General features: G+C 34.7%; 1 protein-coding gene across 1 annotated transcript; it reads left to right on the forward strand.

The window, feature by feature from the left end:
• The first annotated feature begins 1,223 nt into the window (after positions 1–1,223).
• PID2 (AGC (cAMP-dependent, cGMP-dependent and protein kinase C) kinase family protein) lies at positions 1,224–3,014 on the forward strand. The gene is made up of 2 exons (XM_016326831.3): positions 1,224–1,979; positions 2,074–3,014. Exons 1-2 carry the CDS (start codon positions 1,342–1,344, stop codon positions 2,948–2,950), a joined length of 1,515 nt encoding a protein of 504 aa, XP_016182317.1. The 5' UTR covers positions 1,224–1,341; the 3' UTR covers positions 2,951–3,014.
• The last annotated feature ends 14,137 nt before the right edge of the window (positions 3,015–17,151 follow it).

Consider the following 17,151-nt stretch of genomic DNA (forward strand, 5'->3'; position numbering starts at 1 on the left):
ACAGAATGAAAATTTGTATATGTATGAACTAGTTCTATATAATTTATTTTTATGTTTCAACAACTTTATCTGTGAAAAGTTTTTAATGATAAATTGATAATTTCATCAGCATATACGTTTGCATCCCCGAAATGTGGTTATAGAATATGTTTGGATGGAGAAGTTTGGAGATAGAAGAATAAAGAATCGTTTGAAGCATACCTCAATTAAAGAGACATATATAGAGAACGATAAATATTCATTTAGCAAGAAAAATATATATAATATTAGAATTGATGGGCGTTACTTTTTGGAAAACCGCTTTAGAGAGAACAAGAACTAGTGGGTTCGTCAGCAATTGGCCTGACTGCCTGAGACTAAGAGCATGCCTCAAACAAAAGAAAGAAAGAAAGAAAACCAAAAGCTTTTAGTTACTTCATATATCCCTTTTTGGCTGTCTCTATTTTCTATACAAATCCGAAGAAGAAGAATTAAACGTGAGGACTATCCAAAAAATGCCTTGATACCCCTCTTCCCACCACTCCTTCCTAAACAAAATATTATTTCATTTCAATAAAGAATGAAGTAGAAATAAAAACATTTTCCACGGCTCCCATAAAAATCTAAAGATTCATTTAAGGCTAAACGTTATTACCTGCCGCAGAAAATAATAATAATTTTTAATGAAACAAAATTTTCTTAATTAGGATCAATATGTTGCTGCCCGTGTAGCCTCTCATTCAGTAAAAGATTCTTTTAATTTTAATTATATCTAAGACAGATGTCAATTTATTTTCCTATGAATAAACGCTATCAGAAAAACTAATTAATTACACCGGAAAAAAAAAATTAAGGATGTATATTTGTTCGAGTGAAATGTATGAATGATAATTAATAAAAGTGTCACTTTTTGATACCGAAAGAAACATGGGCTCTCTAATGTGTTCAATATACTGTACACAGACTTAATGACATTTCAAGTTAGTAAAAGCAGACACTCCTTTTGTAAACTTTTGTTTTGTTGTACGTGATCCTGTTAGCTAGTTTGAATTAATAATAAACTTCATTCTTATACTAAATATAATTCTTAAAAATTATAGAAAAAAGGTAAACAATTTTGAAAATATTAGAAAGAATCCTAGTAATATTGTGAAAATTTATTATAAAGAAATAGTAATGATAATAAAGAGTTAGTTGATGTATTATATTGATTCTTATTCCAGGTCACATTTTATTTGATGTGTGGCATGTGCAAGATTTGAATGGCAACAAAATTAAAGTGAAGGGTTGGTTGTGCGTATAAAATGTGAAGCCCACACCCACACACACTTCCATAACACATATGTTACCTTAGAACACACCATGGCTACCACCATCATCACCACACCCTCAAGAGATAATAATAATGAACCTGACTACGACAGCAGCTCCTCCTCCGTCACCACCACCACCACCCTCCCTGAATCCACCCGCAGCTGGATGAGCAACCTCAGCTTCAGCAGCCTCCGCCGCCAGAGCTCCGTCTCCGTTTTCTCGTCGTCCTCCGCCATCACAGACACCCCTTTGTTTCTGACTTCTTCTTCTCTCCAAAGCAAGCCGCACAAGGCAAACCAAGTTGCATGGGAGGCCATGCAGCGGCTCCTCAGCCACCACGGGCGCGTGGGGCTGGACCACTTCCGGTTGCTGAGGCGGCTGGGGAGCGGCGACATAGGGAACGTGTACCTTTGCCAGATAAGGAACCCGGTGGTGGGGCTTCCGCAGTGCTTCTACGCCATGAAGGTTGTGGACAGAGAAGCACTTGCCATAAGGAAGAAGCTTCATAGAGCGGAGATGGAGAAGGAGATTCTTGGAATGCTTGATCACCCTTTCTTGCCAACTTTGTACACTCAGTTTGAAGCTTCTCATTACTCTTGCTTGCTCATGGAGTTCTGCCCCGGCGGCGACTTGTACGCCGCTCGCCAACGCCAGCCCGGGAAGCGCTTCTCCATTGCTTCCGCTAAGTAAGCACTTTCTCTCTCTTATTACATGTTTTAACTAAATCATATTTAATATATGCATGATAGAATGGTGCTAATTAAGTTAAGAAATTGATAGATTCTATGGAGCGGAGACACTTTTGGCGGTAGAATATCTTCACATGATGGGGATAGTGTACAGGGATTTGAAGCCGGAGAACGTTCTGGTGAGGGAAGACGGCCACATAATGCTATCGGATTTCGATCTCTCTCTCAAATGCGACGTCGTTCCCAAGCTCCTAAGGACAAAAACCACCACCAGATTGGAACGCACCATTAAGTCCACAAAGACCAGATCCTGCGCCACCGCACCCATCCAGCCAGTACTCTCATGCTTCTCACTATCTTCATCAAGAAACAAGAAACGTTCCCCGACCGTTACAACCGTCATAACAGAAAACGCTAACCAAGTTGAAGAACTCGATCCAGAGCTCGTAGCGGAGCCAATAGAAGCAAGGTCGAAATCGTTCGTGGGAACGCACGAGTATTTGGCGCCGGAAGTGATCTTAGGTCAAGGCCATGGCAGCGCCGTGGATTGGTGGACTTTCGGAGTGTTCTTGTATGAGATGTTGTACGGAAGAACGCCGTTCAAAGGCGAGAATAATGAGAAGACGCTGTTGAATATTCTCAAGATGCCATTGGTTTTTCCAAGGATTGCGGTTACTAGTAGCAAGGAGTATGAGGAGATGGTGAAGGTTCAAGATCTTATAAGCAAGCTTTTGGTCAAGAATCCAAACAAGAGGATTGGCAGTTGCATGGGTTCTCTTGAGATTAAGAGGCATGACTTCTTTAAGCCTCTTAATTGGGCTTTGATTAGGTCTATTAAGCCACCCGAGGTGCCTAATCATATCAATAATAACATCCTTAGGAGTAGGGTTTTCATGCCTAGTAGATTAACCAAGAAAGAAAGAGATCAACCCTATAAGCTTAGTCATCATCATTTTCAATACTTCTAAGAATGTAAATACTTTAGCTCAACTTTTCTCACCACATATATATCTGTTTCTTCCTTATCATCAACATAGCTCTTCCTTTTCTTCTTATTAAAAATTCTATTCAAGACGAATTCAAATTTTATTTAAAAATTTATCATTAATAAATAAATAGAATTTAAATCTTAATATTTATTTAAGGAGATTAGTGAGACAATCAATATATGCTTGGTTATAAGATTAATTATTACTAGTATTATTGTATGAATGACCAAGGGCACTATGCATTGAACTTACAATTTATTCACTCATTATAATGATATTAATAATGTCTCAACCAATAAATTATCGGGTAGTTGAGGACTTGTAGGTATAAAAAAGTGTGATCCCCATATGTACCCAAAGGAAAAGTGGGATCACATAATTGTCCTAATGTGACTCCCATGAAAGCTTATATGAATTCATGTGATGACAATAATTACACTTCTCATTGACGATAAAATTGAAGGAAGAAAAGAAAAGGGAGGAGAAATTAAAAAAGAAAAAGAAACTTTTAGTTAGTTTAACAATATTTTTATGTATAGAACATTGTATACTTTATATTTTCCCTTATGGCTGTGTTCATATCTGCGCATTCGTATGTCCTTTTCACCGAACGAAGGAAAGGAACAGAAAGTACATGGTTCCTGAGCTACTTTATCTACTCATTCTTTTTGGTAAACTGTGGTATTTATCTATTAGTCATTATAATAAGAATTTAAGATTCTAAAAGCTCATTTGCGGTTATGATTGCTCATATTTTACGGTTGAGAAATGTACTTAAACAAAAGCTTACTCTAATCAAGGGTAATGAATATCTAGCAATTGGTTAATAATAATAAAAGTTGAGAGGAGATTTGGGAATTGTGTTGCTAAGTGTAATGATGAGGTAAGAGAAGGGAACAAAAGGACTGTAGGCTGTGTGGACCATATACTTTTTTAGGAGAACGTTTGATAACAAAAAAAAAAAAAAATAGAGGTGAGCACGAATTCGTTTGATTCGAGTATAGGATGAAAATAGAATCGAATCAATTGAATTATAATTGGTTCAGTTTGGTTTGAATTTATATTCTTTTGTGTATGTATTCGAATCAAACTAAATCGATTAAAAACGGATTGGTTCGGTTCAGATAATTGAATACCCGATGAAACAGAAATTCATAAAAAAAATAAAATATTTTTTTTTGAAAATTCTGTAAGTACAATAAACATATAAAATCAATAGAAATAATCTAAACATGTTAAACACCAAATATATTAAAAACTAAACACATTAAAATCTAAACATATTAGACATTAAAATCCAAAAATGTTAAACACCAAACACATTAAAATCCAAATACAAAAATGTAATAGAAATAATCCTTCGAAGGAACAATCTTTTAAAGTCTTCACTAAATAATCCTTCATTAAAAGGCATATATATATATTTTAAATTTTATTTTTTTTTATTTAATTAATGCATAGTCGAGTACACGGGTTGGTTTGGGTTCCGCAATCCCAAAATCGTTATCCAAACTAATTACTAGAAAGAACCATTGGTTTAATTTGGTTCGGATTGGACCGATTACCCGTTGATTCCAAAACTAATTTAATTGGTTTGATTCGGATTCGAACGAGTAATCGGATATGCACTATTTGTGCTCACTCCTAAAAAATATTAATAAAATATAGTCATTATTTATTTTATCTAACATTCATTAATTATTACGATAATTAATAAAATATTAAATAAGACAAATTTTGATAGTTTTTTTTTTTTTTTTTTTTTCTAGTATTACCGTACTTTTTAATATAGTAAAAAATCATAGCAATTTTTTGTTTTTTATTGTTTAATCTTACTGACATAGAAACTAGAGGGAAACCAATCAAGATGCACAAGGAATCCTTTTCTTACCTAAAGACTAAAGTATCTATAAATAAATCATAGTCATTGTTAGTGTGTATATAGGTTATGAGAATAAAATTCTCATACGAAAATACGAAAATGTATTTATATTATAGTCATTTGATTAATTTAAGTAACTGAAAATAAATATGATTAATAAATGATATATAAGTAATATATTTAATATAATTATTAAATTTATGAAAAAAATATATTTAATAGTTATTATATTTATAGTTATTATTTTTTATTTTTATTAGACACATTTAATTTTAATAATTTAAATTAATTTAATAACTATAAATATATTTTCACATTTTTATATAAAAATTTTATTCTTATCCGATATATATATAATCCAACTGGTCCTTTCTTCCATGAGAGAGCCAGCATAATAATGAAACTCTCATTAGTTAGGTAGTATTTATAATGACTTATCTTTTAAATAAGAGTAATATTATATACACAATTTTTTTTTTAATTAAGTTCAACCAATTTAATTTAACATAACAAAAATTAATTATAATTAGTATTATTTTAAATTTTATTATTTAACTTAGTTGGACTTAATTCATAAAAGTATTTAAATGTATAGTATTACTCCTTAAATAATTTCCTAAATCCAATAAAATTATGGTTTAAAATTTACTTGATGATGACAAAACAGAATATAGCACACTAAACTAATTAGTATTAAACTTGTAAATGTATTTTAGTATAGAGTTTTTTCCTTAAAGAAAATTATTGAGAAAGGGTAAGGTAAAAAAGGTGATCGTATAGAAAATAAAAACTAACACCACCGACTACTATCCCTTTAACTCAAATATATATGGCAGTTCAACTTTCTCCCACCATAAAAGAGAGGTTTCTAATTTGAAGATCATGATCTGTGTCATTTAAGTGATAAACTTTTGTCATATATCTCTAAAGGGAAGACAGAATAAGTCACCATTAGATTTAGGGGATTGTAATGGAGTACAATATTAATAGGAAAGGATCAGCTTTAAGCTTTTATCATGACTCTCATCTCATACACTTCTTTAAACACATATATGAGCTGTAACATGTATGTGTCCAAGTAGTCAGGTACTCATCTCACTTTTTTCTCATTTTCTTTTTCTTTCTTTATTTGTGCTATGAAGGGATTCAACACTCAAGAGTCTATTATGGGTTAGAGTTGTTAATGACTATTACATACATATGATGCATACTTGATAATGCTGAATCATAATTATATATTTTCTTTTGAATAATTATTCATATTATTAATATAAAAATTATATATATATATAAAATAAATTTATTTATGCTGATGATACATACATTAAAATTATATAAATATATATATTAAATCTATAAATATATTTTAATTCACAAATTGATCGGTACTAATTTATTAAATATACTTAAATATTTTTATTGATAAAAAGTTTTAATATAATAGTCAATAACTTTTTCATGAATATTTAACTTAACAATAATTTAAACCAAAGAAAGTACTTAAATAACAATCTGAATTCTGTTTTCTATAGTAGATCTTTTAAGTCTTTAATTTTGACTAATACCGGAAGGGTAAAGATCTCGTCGTATTAACTAAGAGAGTAAGAGAGCATAAAAGCCTCACAGAGGAGTATTACAAGAACCATTGAGTGCTAATAGCAATGAAACAGTATAAAGAAGACAAGAAAAAGCATAATCAATACTATAAGCAAAGTCTCCTAAGTAGTGTTAAGGGAAGAGGAAATTATTGTTACTCATCCATTGTCAAAACAACACCTGAATGATGGAAAAGAAGAGGAATAAGAAAGCAATATTCAAAAGGGAAAATAAGTTAGAGAAGAATTTTCAGAAAGAGAGAACAATACCACTCAACGCTGCCACACATAGCCTTTCCAACCTTCTATTTAAGGTTCTCTCTCTCATGCCTTTCTCACTATCCTTTTGTTGCAAATCAATTGCCATCTGTCCTGCCTCATTAACTAACTCTTTTCCTGGTGATAACGGTTTGTCATTTTGGACACAACTATCACCATTACTTGCCTCAGTCCTCCTTCTACTATTTTTCTTCATTACATTACCTCCCTCTCTAAGCATAACCTTGCCCTCAAGGTTAAATTGAGGAAAAGCACTAGTAATATCTGCAACAGATTCCCAAGTTACCTCTGCTGCCTGGCTTGGACCCCAGCGGATCTTCACTTGGGGTTCCTCGTGCCCATTTTTCATAACCATTCTGCTGTCCAAGACCTCAGAAGGCTGGAGAACCGGCCCAATCTCCAACGTCTGTAGTGGAAAAGGAAGATACTGGTCCTGGTTTTTACCCCTAAATGGTTTCAGAGCTGAAATATGGAATACATCATGTATCTGGGCCTCTGGCAGTAAATTTAGCTTATAGGCAACTTCATTAATTTTTCTGCCAATTTGAAACGGACCGAAGTAGCGCATACCAAGCTTCTGAGTCTCCCGTAGAGCGACTGAATGTTGCCGATACGGTTGTAGCCTAACTAACACCCAATCTCCCTCCTTGAAAGTAACATGTCAGCGTCTTCGGTCAGTGAAATCCTTCATGAATTGTTGTGAGCGGGCCAAGTTGCGCTTCAGCTGCTCGATAGTGCGATCGCGTTCCAATAAAATGTCTTGCAAGGATTGATCATCCCGAGAAGACACTTCATACCGAATCAGTAAAGGGGGATCCCGACCATAAAGGGCCTTATACGGCAACATCTTAATGCTACTGTGAAACGATGTGTTGTACCAAAATTAAGTTCAAGGAACTAAGTCCTTCCACTTGCTTGGGTTGTCGAAACAAAAGCATCTAAGGTGCATTTCCAGAGTTTTGTTAACAACTTTGCTTTGGCCATCGGTTTGAGGATGATACGCAGAGCTCATAACTAACTCAGTGCCCTGTAACTTGAATAGATACTGCCAAAATTTGCTGATGAAAATGCGATCTCGGTCTGAAACTATGGAGTTAGGAACCCATGCAATTTAACCACATTTCCTATGAAAGCTTCAACCACTGTCCTACTATCAAAATCACGTACGTTTCAGCGCAATGAAATGGACAAATTTAGAGAGTCTGTCCACCACTACCATGATAACCGAATGCTCGTGAGACTGAGGCAAGGCAGTGATAAAATCCATACAAATTTGGTCCAAAACTTGAGCAGGAATGGGCAACGGTTGCAATAAACCAGCTGGCCACTTCACTTCGGTTTTGGCTTGTTGACAAATGGCACAGTCTAGCACATAACGCCAGATGTTCCACTGAATATTAGGCCAATAAAAATTGGAGGCGATCCGCTCAATTGTTTTGGCAATGCCTGGGTGACCGCCGATCATACTATCATGGTATTCCTTTAAAATAAGCTTGATCAAGCTACTGCCTAAAGGAATAACAACCTTGTTCATCCAAAGAAGAAGGCCATTATTTGAAGAGTAATTACCCTCACCTTGAGGATTTTGCCTGTCTTGAAGCAATAGGGCCTTCAGTGAATCATCGGTTTGAAGATCCTCCTTTAAAGTCGTGACCCAATCAAGTCGAGGTGTAGAAAATGCAACAAAGAAGCACCGCGAAAGAGCATCAGCTGCGACGTTCTCCCGGCCTGGTTTGTATTGAATTTCGAAGTTAAAACCCAATAACTTGTGGAGCCACTTCTGCTGTTCTGGTGTATGCAATGTTTGGTCAACCAATGCTTTCAAACTTTGCTGATCCGAGAGGATAATGAAGTGCCTCCCTAATAAATAGTGTCGAAATTTAGCCACTGCCTCTGTAATTGCATAAAACTCCCTGACATGAGCTGATTATTGCTACATAGTGGAGGACAATTTTTTTGAAAAATAAGCAATTGGGTGCTTCCCTTGGGTAGTGCTAGCACAGGTTAGGAAGTAATAACATCCTTAAGATGTTAGAAAGCCGCCGATGCCTGAGTGCTCCATAGAAAAGCATCTTTCTTTAATAGGGTCGGTAAGGGGTGCTGCCAAAGTCGCATAACCCTTGATAAATCTGCGTAATAACCTGTGAGGCCTAGAAATCCGCTAAGCTGCTTGAGATTCTGGGGCTGCTGCCATTCACAAACAGCCTTCACTTTGGCTTGCTCCATTTGCACTCCATTTCCGGAAATGGTATGCCCCAGATAATCGATTTCTGCCGTGCCAAAGAGGCATTTAGAGAGCTTGGCAAATAAACACTCCCGTTGCAGAATTCGTAAGACCATCTCAAGGTGTTGTAGGTGCAATGCCCAAGAGGAACTATAAACCAAAATATCATCAAAGAATACAAGTACAAACTTCCGTAAGTGAGGCCCAAAGACATCATTCATCAAATGTTGGAAGGTCACTGATGCACCACTATTTCGTGGTACATTTTATGCTGAATTGAGGGGATTTTATCACCTTTTCTCACACTTATTCAATGAAATAGCATGGTTTTGTAATTCTCCCTTAATTTGTGTTTAAATGTGAAAATATACTTTTTAGGCCTTTAATTTGCTAGTTTTAATTCACCCTTGATTCCACTAGATGCCTTGATATGTTTGTTAGTGAATTCAGGTTGAAAAGGCTAAGAATAGATCAAAGGAGTGAAGAGAAAAGCATGCAAAGTGGAGAGATCATGGAAAATCAAGGATTTGGAGTGCATTCATCGACGCGCACGCGTGAATATGAAGTCGCAAGGCGACATGTACGCGTGACATGACACGTATGCATGGGAAGTAAAAATGCCAATCGACGCGTACGCGTGACCCATGCGTACGCGTCGTAGCTCGCACGTAACCTCATTAAAGTAAAAACGTTGGGGGCGATTTTTGAGCTTCCCAGGCCCAGATCCAACTTATTTTCTGAGCCTATTACATGCAGAAATCAAGAGGAGTCAAGAGGGGGGGGAGGGGAGAGCACATAGTCTAGTTTTCATCATGCTTTAGTTAGTTTCTAGAGAGAGAAGCTCTCTCTTCTCTCTAAAATTAGGTTAGATGTAGATTAGGATTTCTCTAGATCTAGGTTTAATTCATGCTTTGATTTACTTTTCCTTTCTAATTTCTTGTTCATTTACTTTTCCTTTCTAATTTCTTATTCCTTTACCTTTACTTTCCCATGCGTACGCGTCATGTCACACGTACGCGTTGCCATGCGACTTTATATTCACGCGTGCGCGTCGATGAGTGCACTCCAAATCCTTGATTTTCCATAATCTCTCCACTTTGCATGCTTTTCTCTTCACTCCTTTGTCCATTCCTAGACTTTTCAACCTGAATTCACTAACAAACACATCAAGGCATCTAGTGGAATCAAAGGTGAATTAAAACTAGCAAATTAAAGGCATAAAAAGTATGTTTTTACATTTAAGCACAAATTAAGGGAGAATTACAAAATCATGATATTTCATTGAATGAGTGTGAGAAAAGGTGATAAAATCCTCTCAATTCAACATAAAATGCACCACGAAATAGTGGTGCATCAGTCGCTGGGGCATTGGTAAGTCCAAACGGCATTACAAGCCACTCGTAAAGGCCTTGGTGGGTGCGAAAGGCTATCTTGTGCCTATCCTCGGGCGTCACCAAGATTTGATGATACCCGGATCGTAAATCAAGTTTAGAAAAAACAGTAGCACCAAATAGTTCATCAAGCAACTCATCCACAGTTGGGATTGGAAAGCTATCTTTGATAGTAATTTTATTCAAGGCTCTATAGTCAGTACAAGAACGCCATGTTCTATCTTTCTTTTTTACTAATAGAATTGGAGAAGAAAATGGGCTCTTACTGGGTTGGATGATTCCGTCCTCCAACATTTGTTTCACCATCAATTCAATTTGATTCTTTTGGCTATGAGGATCCGGTATGGCCGCACCTTGACCGGTTTGGCACCTTTAGTCAGAGGAATCGAATGATCATGCGCCCGTTGTGGTGACAGTCCCTTGGGTTGAGCAAAACTGTGCCATAAGTGTAAAGAAGGATGGTTAATTCTGGGTTCAACCCTTCCAAAAGCTGTAAAAGAGTTTCTGCTGTTTCATCACTTTGCTGGAGCTGAACTGTGAATGCCTCCGCTATGGCGTCGGTGTTGACCAATCGCCTAATATGATGAAATTGAGCTTGAGACAGGGCTGAAGAAGTCTCACCCTGCATTGTCACAAATTGTCCCTCGTGCCAAAAATGAAGAAAAGTAGCGTCGTAATCCACAATATGAGCTCGCAGGGTCCTCAACCATGGGGTGCCTATCACCAAATCTCCTCCAGTGACATGGAGAACAAAGACATCCGGAATGGTAATCTTGCAGCCTTGCAATGTCACTTCCAGGGAGAGAATTTGCCCCTCTACATCCATAATCGTGAAATTACCCACCATAACACGAACACCCAGAGCTGGTTTGACGGGAAGGTTTAAAAACTTGGCAATGCGCGGCTGGATGAAGCTATCGGAGCTACCCCCATCAATGAGAGCTTGAACGTCTAAACCCCCAATCCGAGCCTTGATTCGAATGGATGCAGGTCCAGAAGTGCCGTGCATCGCATTATAAGACAGATGATGTTCAATTACTTGTTGATCAAGTTTTTGCAACAATCGCCGTCACTGGGGACCTCCTCAATTGAAACCCCTGGGGAAGCATCTGGCTCTGGCTCAACCTGATAGAGCATAAAATGTTTATTTGGGCATTTGTGTGTGGCAGAGAACCGCTCATTACACCAGTAACATAATCCCTTGTCGCGGCGGCTCTGGATTTCGGCAGGTGTCAAACGCTTAATATAACTCTTGGTAGGGATCTGCTGTTGCGGTGGTGTAGGTAGTAACGGAGGCAGAGTGCTGCGGGGTGGTGGTCGCAACGGTGTCGTGTGTTGGGGCGAAGCAAGAGGGGGCCTATAGTTAGAAGGGTCGTGCGTGTTCCTTGTGGTGGATGAGAATTTGTCTTCATACAAGCGCGCAAGACTGACCGCTCGCATCAAGGACGGGGGCACTGTGTCTTTACTTCATGGCGAATATCCACCCGCAATCCACTGATAAAACAATCACGTAGAGCATTCTAAGGTTCGATGCTGGATCGATTCACCAATGAAACAAATTTGGCATAATAATCGGACACAGAGCCGTGTTGTTGAAGCTTGAATAAGAGTTCTCGCGGGGACTCAAAGAGAGAGGTCCAAATTCGATCCTAATGTCGTGTTTGAGCTGGGCCCATGATCGGAAAGGAGCTGAACGTTGAGCCATTTGAAACCATGGCACTGCCATGCCGGTCATGTGCATTGCGGCGAGACCAACTTGTTCTTCCACCGGAACTCAAAAGAAATTGAAGTATTGATCGACAGAAAATATCCAGTTTAGCGCATCCATTCCATCAAATTCAGGAGATCAAAGCTCACCCTTCTGTACGGTTGTAGTTGTCGCTGGTGATGATCGGCTCTAGAGTACGAGCCTTGCGGGGAGTCACACACGACGGAATGGCCGCGATTCGGATCAGAAAGGAGCTGGGTGAGAGAGGACTGGATCGCTTCTAGCTTCAGATCCGTAGCATCTGTGGCGTATGCGCGTTCAGCTTTGCCCTCCTCGGTGGCCGCTTCGATCATCTGATACAAACGCTTGATGTCAGCCTCCATAATCTTCATCCGAGTATTGTCGGCCATGATCAACGAAAGCACCAAATGGAAGGGTAAAGATCTCGTGGTATTAACTAAGAGAGCATGAATGCCTCATAGAGGAGTATTACAAGAACCATTGAGTGCTAATAACAATGAAACAGTATAAAGAAGACAAGAAAAAACATAATCAAATAATCAATACTATAAGAGAAGTCTCGTAGGTAGTGTTAAGGGAAGAGAGAATTATTGTTACTCATCCATTGTCACAACAATACCTGAATGATGAAAAAGAAGAAGAATAAGGAAGCAATATTCAAAAGGAAAAAGAAGTCAGAGAAAAATTTTCAAAAAGAGAGAGCAATACCACTCAACGTTGCCACACATAGCCTTCCAACCTTCTATTTAAGGTTCTCTCTCGTGCCTTTTCCGCTATTTTTTTTGTTGTAAATCAATTGCCATCTGTTCTGCCTCAGTAACTAACTCTTTTTTTTGTGATAACGGCTTGTCATTTTGGACACAACTATCATTATTACTTGCCTCAGTACTTCTTCTACTATTTTTCTTCGTTACAAATACCTTTGTCTATATTCTCATACATTTGAAGACACATACCCTTAACTATTACAATATGTCCAAACTGCAGAGACTCATAACAGAAATACTGAAACTTAATAATTAACAAGAACAAAAGAAATTAGGCTCCAAATAAAGTGTATCACATTGCATGTGTGTGTTGCACAAATCGTGTGAAAAAGATTAATTATGTTTGGAGCCATCATAGCAATAAACCAATAATGCAACCCTAACTTGTCGCTTAAATCCTATTCCTTGCAACCTGTTCACTTTCATCAACAACCATGCATATCCCATATGTTAAGTTATCACCAGTTCAGCATACTATATGGTGCGGAAAATTCGAGTCTGTTGTTCTTTTCAATAATATTATTTAAAAGGAAATTTCACATTAGATTTACTATTTTAAGATAATCAAATAATAGAAGTTATTGATAACTCGGTCAAAGCATAAAATTGGGGTCAAAATGTGAAAGTCTAATGTTGACTATGGACCATCAGTGTAACAAGTTTGACAGAGTAGGCTTCTTGAATAAGGTAAGAAATTGAAGGTGTGGTTAAAAAATTGAAGAAATGAAAAGAATCCTAGGAGGACATAGTTGAAACTTGCGACTGGCCCTGCTCCACGAAAAGGTAAAAGTAAAACTCAGTGGGCATTGCATTCATCATTCATGCCTTTCAATTTTCAACTTTCAACTTTCAAGGATATAACCACACGCTAACAACTACAACAAAGAGTAATTAGGTTAAGGAAATTATTAATTAACGCAATATATGTTTGCCTTATATAAGTCTCGTTCAATATCGCATCATGAAAGCAGAATAGTTAAACTGTGTCGCCAAACGCTCATTATTGCATTTTGTTAACTTGTCCAAAAAAGAGGTAGAATAATGTTTTCTGACCTAGCTACATGGATATATTATATGTAAATTTGGATGTACATATCGTAACAAGTAATATGAACCAACATGGTTTGTGCAGGTTGTTGACCAGTATAGCTGATATGTGAAGAGAGATAGAGATTGAAAGACTGAAATTGATAGATAGAGACTGAGAGACTGAAATTGAAATAAGTCTTAATATTGTGTTGGTGTAAAGTAGGAGATAGAGATTAAAATAAAAATAAAACTCTAATTTAATTTGTACAAATGATAAAATTGAAATTAATTAATTGAAATAGAAGTATTTTATGTACAAAATATTATTAAAATTTTAGTTTCTATCTCCAAAAATTTCAGTCCCCTGTGTCCCTATTTTTTGGAGGTACTGAAATACTAAAATTTTGGAAACAGAGATTGAAATTTTAATACCAGTCTCTAGACCAACAAACATAATACTGAATTTCAGTTTGCCAGTTTTCGTCCCACTATCTCAAAACAAACGCTACTTTTGACTGAGATTGAGAGACAGAAACTGAAATAAGTTTCAGTATTATGTTTGGTGTAAAGTGGGAGACGGAGAATGAAATAAGAATGAAGTTTTAATTTAATTTACACAAAGGATAAAGTTAGAATTAATGAATTAAAATAGAGTATTTTAAGTATAAAATGTTATTATAATTTCAGACTCTGTCTCTAAAAATTTCAGTTCTCTGTATCTCCACTTTTTGGAGGTACTGAAATATGATACACAATTTTTAGACAGAGACTGAAATTTTAATATTAGTTTCTAAGCCAACAAATATGATATTGAATTTTAGTCTCCCAATTTCGGTTCATTACCTCAAAACAAACGATATCTTAAACTATAAGAAGTGGCACTAATATATCTTTTAATTTACCTTTTTTATTAATTAATTGTGTATAATAATAAAAAAATGTTAGTTAAAATGGTAAATACTAAAAGTCATGAATTTAAATATTAAACATTGTAAAGTATATTTTTTTAAGAATCATATATAATAAATAGTATTTTGAAAAATTGTACAGTAAATCTTTCTTATTTAATTTCTCATTATATACAGTAAAAAATAGCTGATGATTTTATTAGTTATTATATTAAACCTATAGTATATTCATCAGGTTCTATTGTATTATACTAAATTTTTTATTGTAAATAGACTCATCTTCAGCTAAAATATAAAAAACATAAAGATGAAATAGACTCATTTGATTATCATTGAAGAAATAAGGAGTCCATGAATAAGAGGATTAAGGGTTTAGAAGTTAGAACCGATTGAAGCTATTTAAGGAAAGCCAATGAGCGAAGCCCAGTGTCATCAAGGTTTCATTAACTTTATTATTACTTGATTATCCATTTCATTAATTTCATTGTTCGTTTCTTTCAATATTTTCCACATCGTGATGGGTCAAAACTCAAAACCGTGGGATTAATGTACCAATAAATGCTTTAAATATTTGTAATATAAAAAAAAATAAGTATTATTTAAAAATTATTAGTTTATATTTTTAAAATTTTTAATTTAATTTAATATATTTTAATTTTATTTATTTAGTTACTAAATTAAGTTTTATATTTATGAGTTTAGATTTTTTTTTTGTTTTAATCTAATAAAAAAATTTATAAATTACTTTATTTTTAAATTATTATAGTCGTCATATTGAGTGGTCTCTTTTTGGATTTCATAATAAAATTATAGTGTAGACAAATGAAGTTGAGTAAGTCTCTCTTGTTAGCTCTGAAAATTAGGTAGAAGATTGAGTTAGTCATTTTAATTTAATTTTTAAATTATGGTGTAGATAAATTAAATTAAGAAATTCCTTTTTTTATTGCATCAAAAAATTAGATAAAAGTTAAAAAATTCTCTTTGTATTCAATTTCAATCTATTATTTTTGTTTTAATTTTAATTTTAATTTTTTTAATTCAATTTCAATTTTAATTTTTTATTCAATTTCAATTCATGCGCTTTTGTTTATTATTATTTGGTATCAAATTTCAAATATTAGATTAATCCTTATTAATCTATATTTATTCTTCTTGTGTCAAAAAAAGATTCAGTATCTCTTGCATCCTTCTTTGTGCTCTTATTATCTTTGTCTTTTTTATTTGTGTTTCATTATTGTTTTGTCATTCTTATTAATTTTATTATTTTAAAAAAAATATAAAAATATCGTGCAAAAAAAAGAAAAAAATTTGTATTTGTTCTTTTCATTTACTATTTTTTTTAACTACAAGATTTGAGGATGAATCTTTTTTAAAGAGGAGGAGAATGATACGTGTTTTAAATGTTCATGATATAAAAAGTTCTAAGTATTATTTAGAAATTATTAGTTTATATTTTTAAAATATTCAATTTAATTTTATATATTTTGATTTTGTTTATTTAGTTATTAAATTGGCTTTTATGTTTGTAGACATAAGATTTTTTTTTTAACCTAATAAGAGATCTTAAATACCTCATAAACTATTGTAGTCGTCATATTGAGTGATTAGAGATATAAAAACCTCCTATTTTGGATTTTGTGATAAAACTATGGTATGAACAAGTTAGATTGAGAATTTCATTTTTTGTTATATCAAGAAATTAGATAAAAAATTAAATGTTTCTCTTTGTATATTTAATTTTAACTTATCCTTTTCGTTTCTATTTTAATATCAATATATTTTTCAGTTATTCTCCACATACAAGCGTTTTTGCTATCCAAGTCTTATAAGTCCATATACTCAATTACACCTAACACGTGCCTCTTCTGGAACGTCTAATCCACGCACCTTTTAACAGATTTTTCAATTAACGCACGAATATAAAACTTCCTTTTTCGAAAGGATTTCATTTTCTTTTTCGAATTTCTTCTGTGTTTTCGTGTCTTCTCTCTACGATCTGTTTCGTGCATTTCTTGTTGTGTTCTCTTTTGGCGTTTACGTGCATTCTCTTTGTTCCTTTTTCTCGATTTTTATTGTTTCTGGAATCAAGCTCTGAAATCATTTTGAAGATAATGGATTATTCAACTTCAGATTGCCAGCTGAACCAGAGCAAAATGCATTTTGAATTTGAATCCAATGAAGTCCCTACGGTGTGGTTTAATTCCAGTTAATATTTTTGTTAGTAGTTTATGATTGTGGAGCTGAATAATGTTGTGAACCTTGCCTGTGAAATTTCTTGTTCATTGTTCATTGTTTGAATTGAATGTAATGTACTAGTTCTGATGAATCTTCTGCATTTTATATCAAACTTTCGAATATAAATTAGGAATATCTGGG

Source organism: Arachis ipaensis, chromosome B10, assembly GCF_059453495.1.
Source record: "Arachis ipaensis isolate K30076 ecotype BB chromosome B10, ASM5945349v1, whole genome shotgun sequence".
Classification (NCBI taxonomy): Eukaryota; Viridiplantae; Streptophyta; class Magnoliopsida; order Fabales; family Fabaceae; genus Arachis; species Arachis ipaensis.

What these genes read in the sequence shown, in the direction of transcription:
- PID2 (XM_016326831.3), top strand. Translation starts at nt 1,342, where the DNA reads ATGGCTACCACCATCATCACCACACCCTCAAGAGATAATAATAATGAA. An exon ending in TTCTCCATTGCTTCCGCTAA is followed by an intron (nt 1,980 to 2,073) that starts GTAAGCACTTTC and finishes AGAAATTGATAG; the next exon opens with ATTCTATGGAGCGGAGACAC.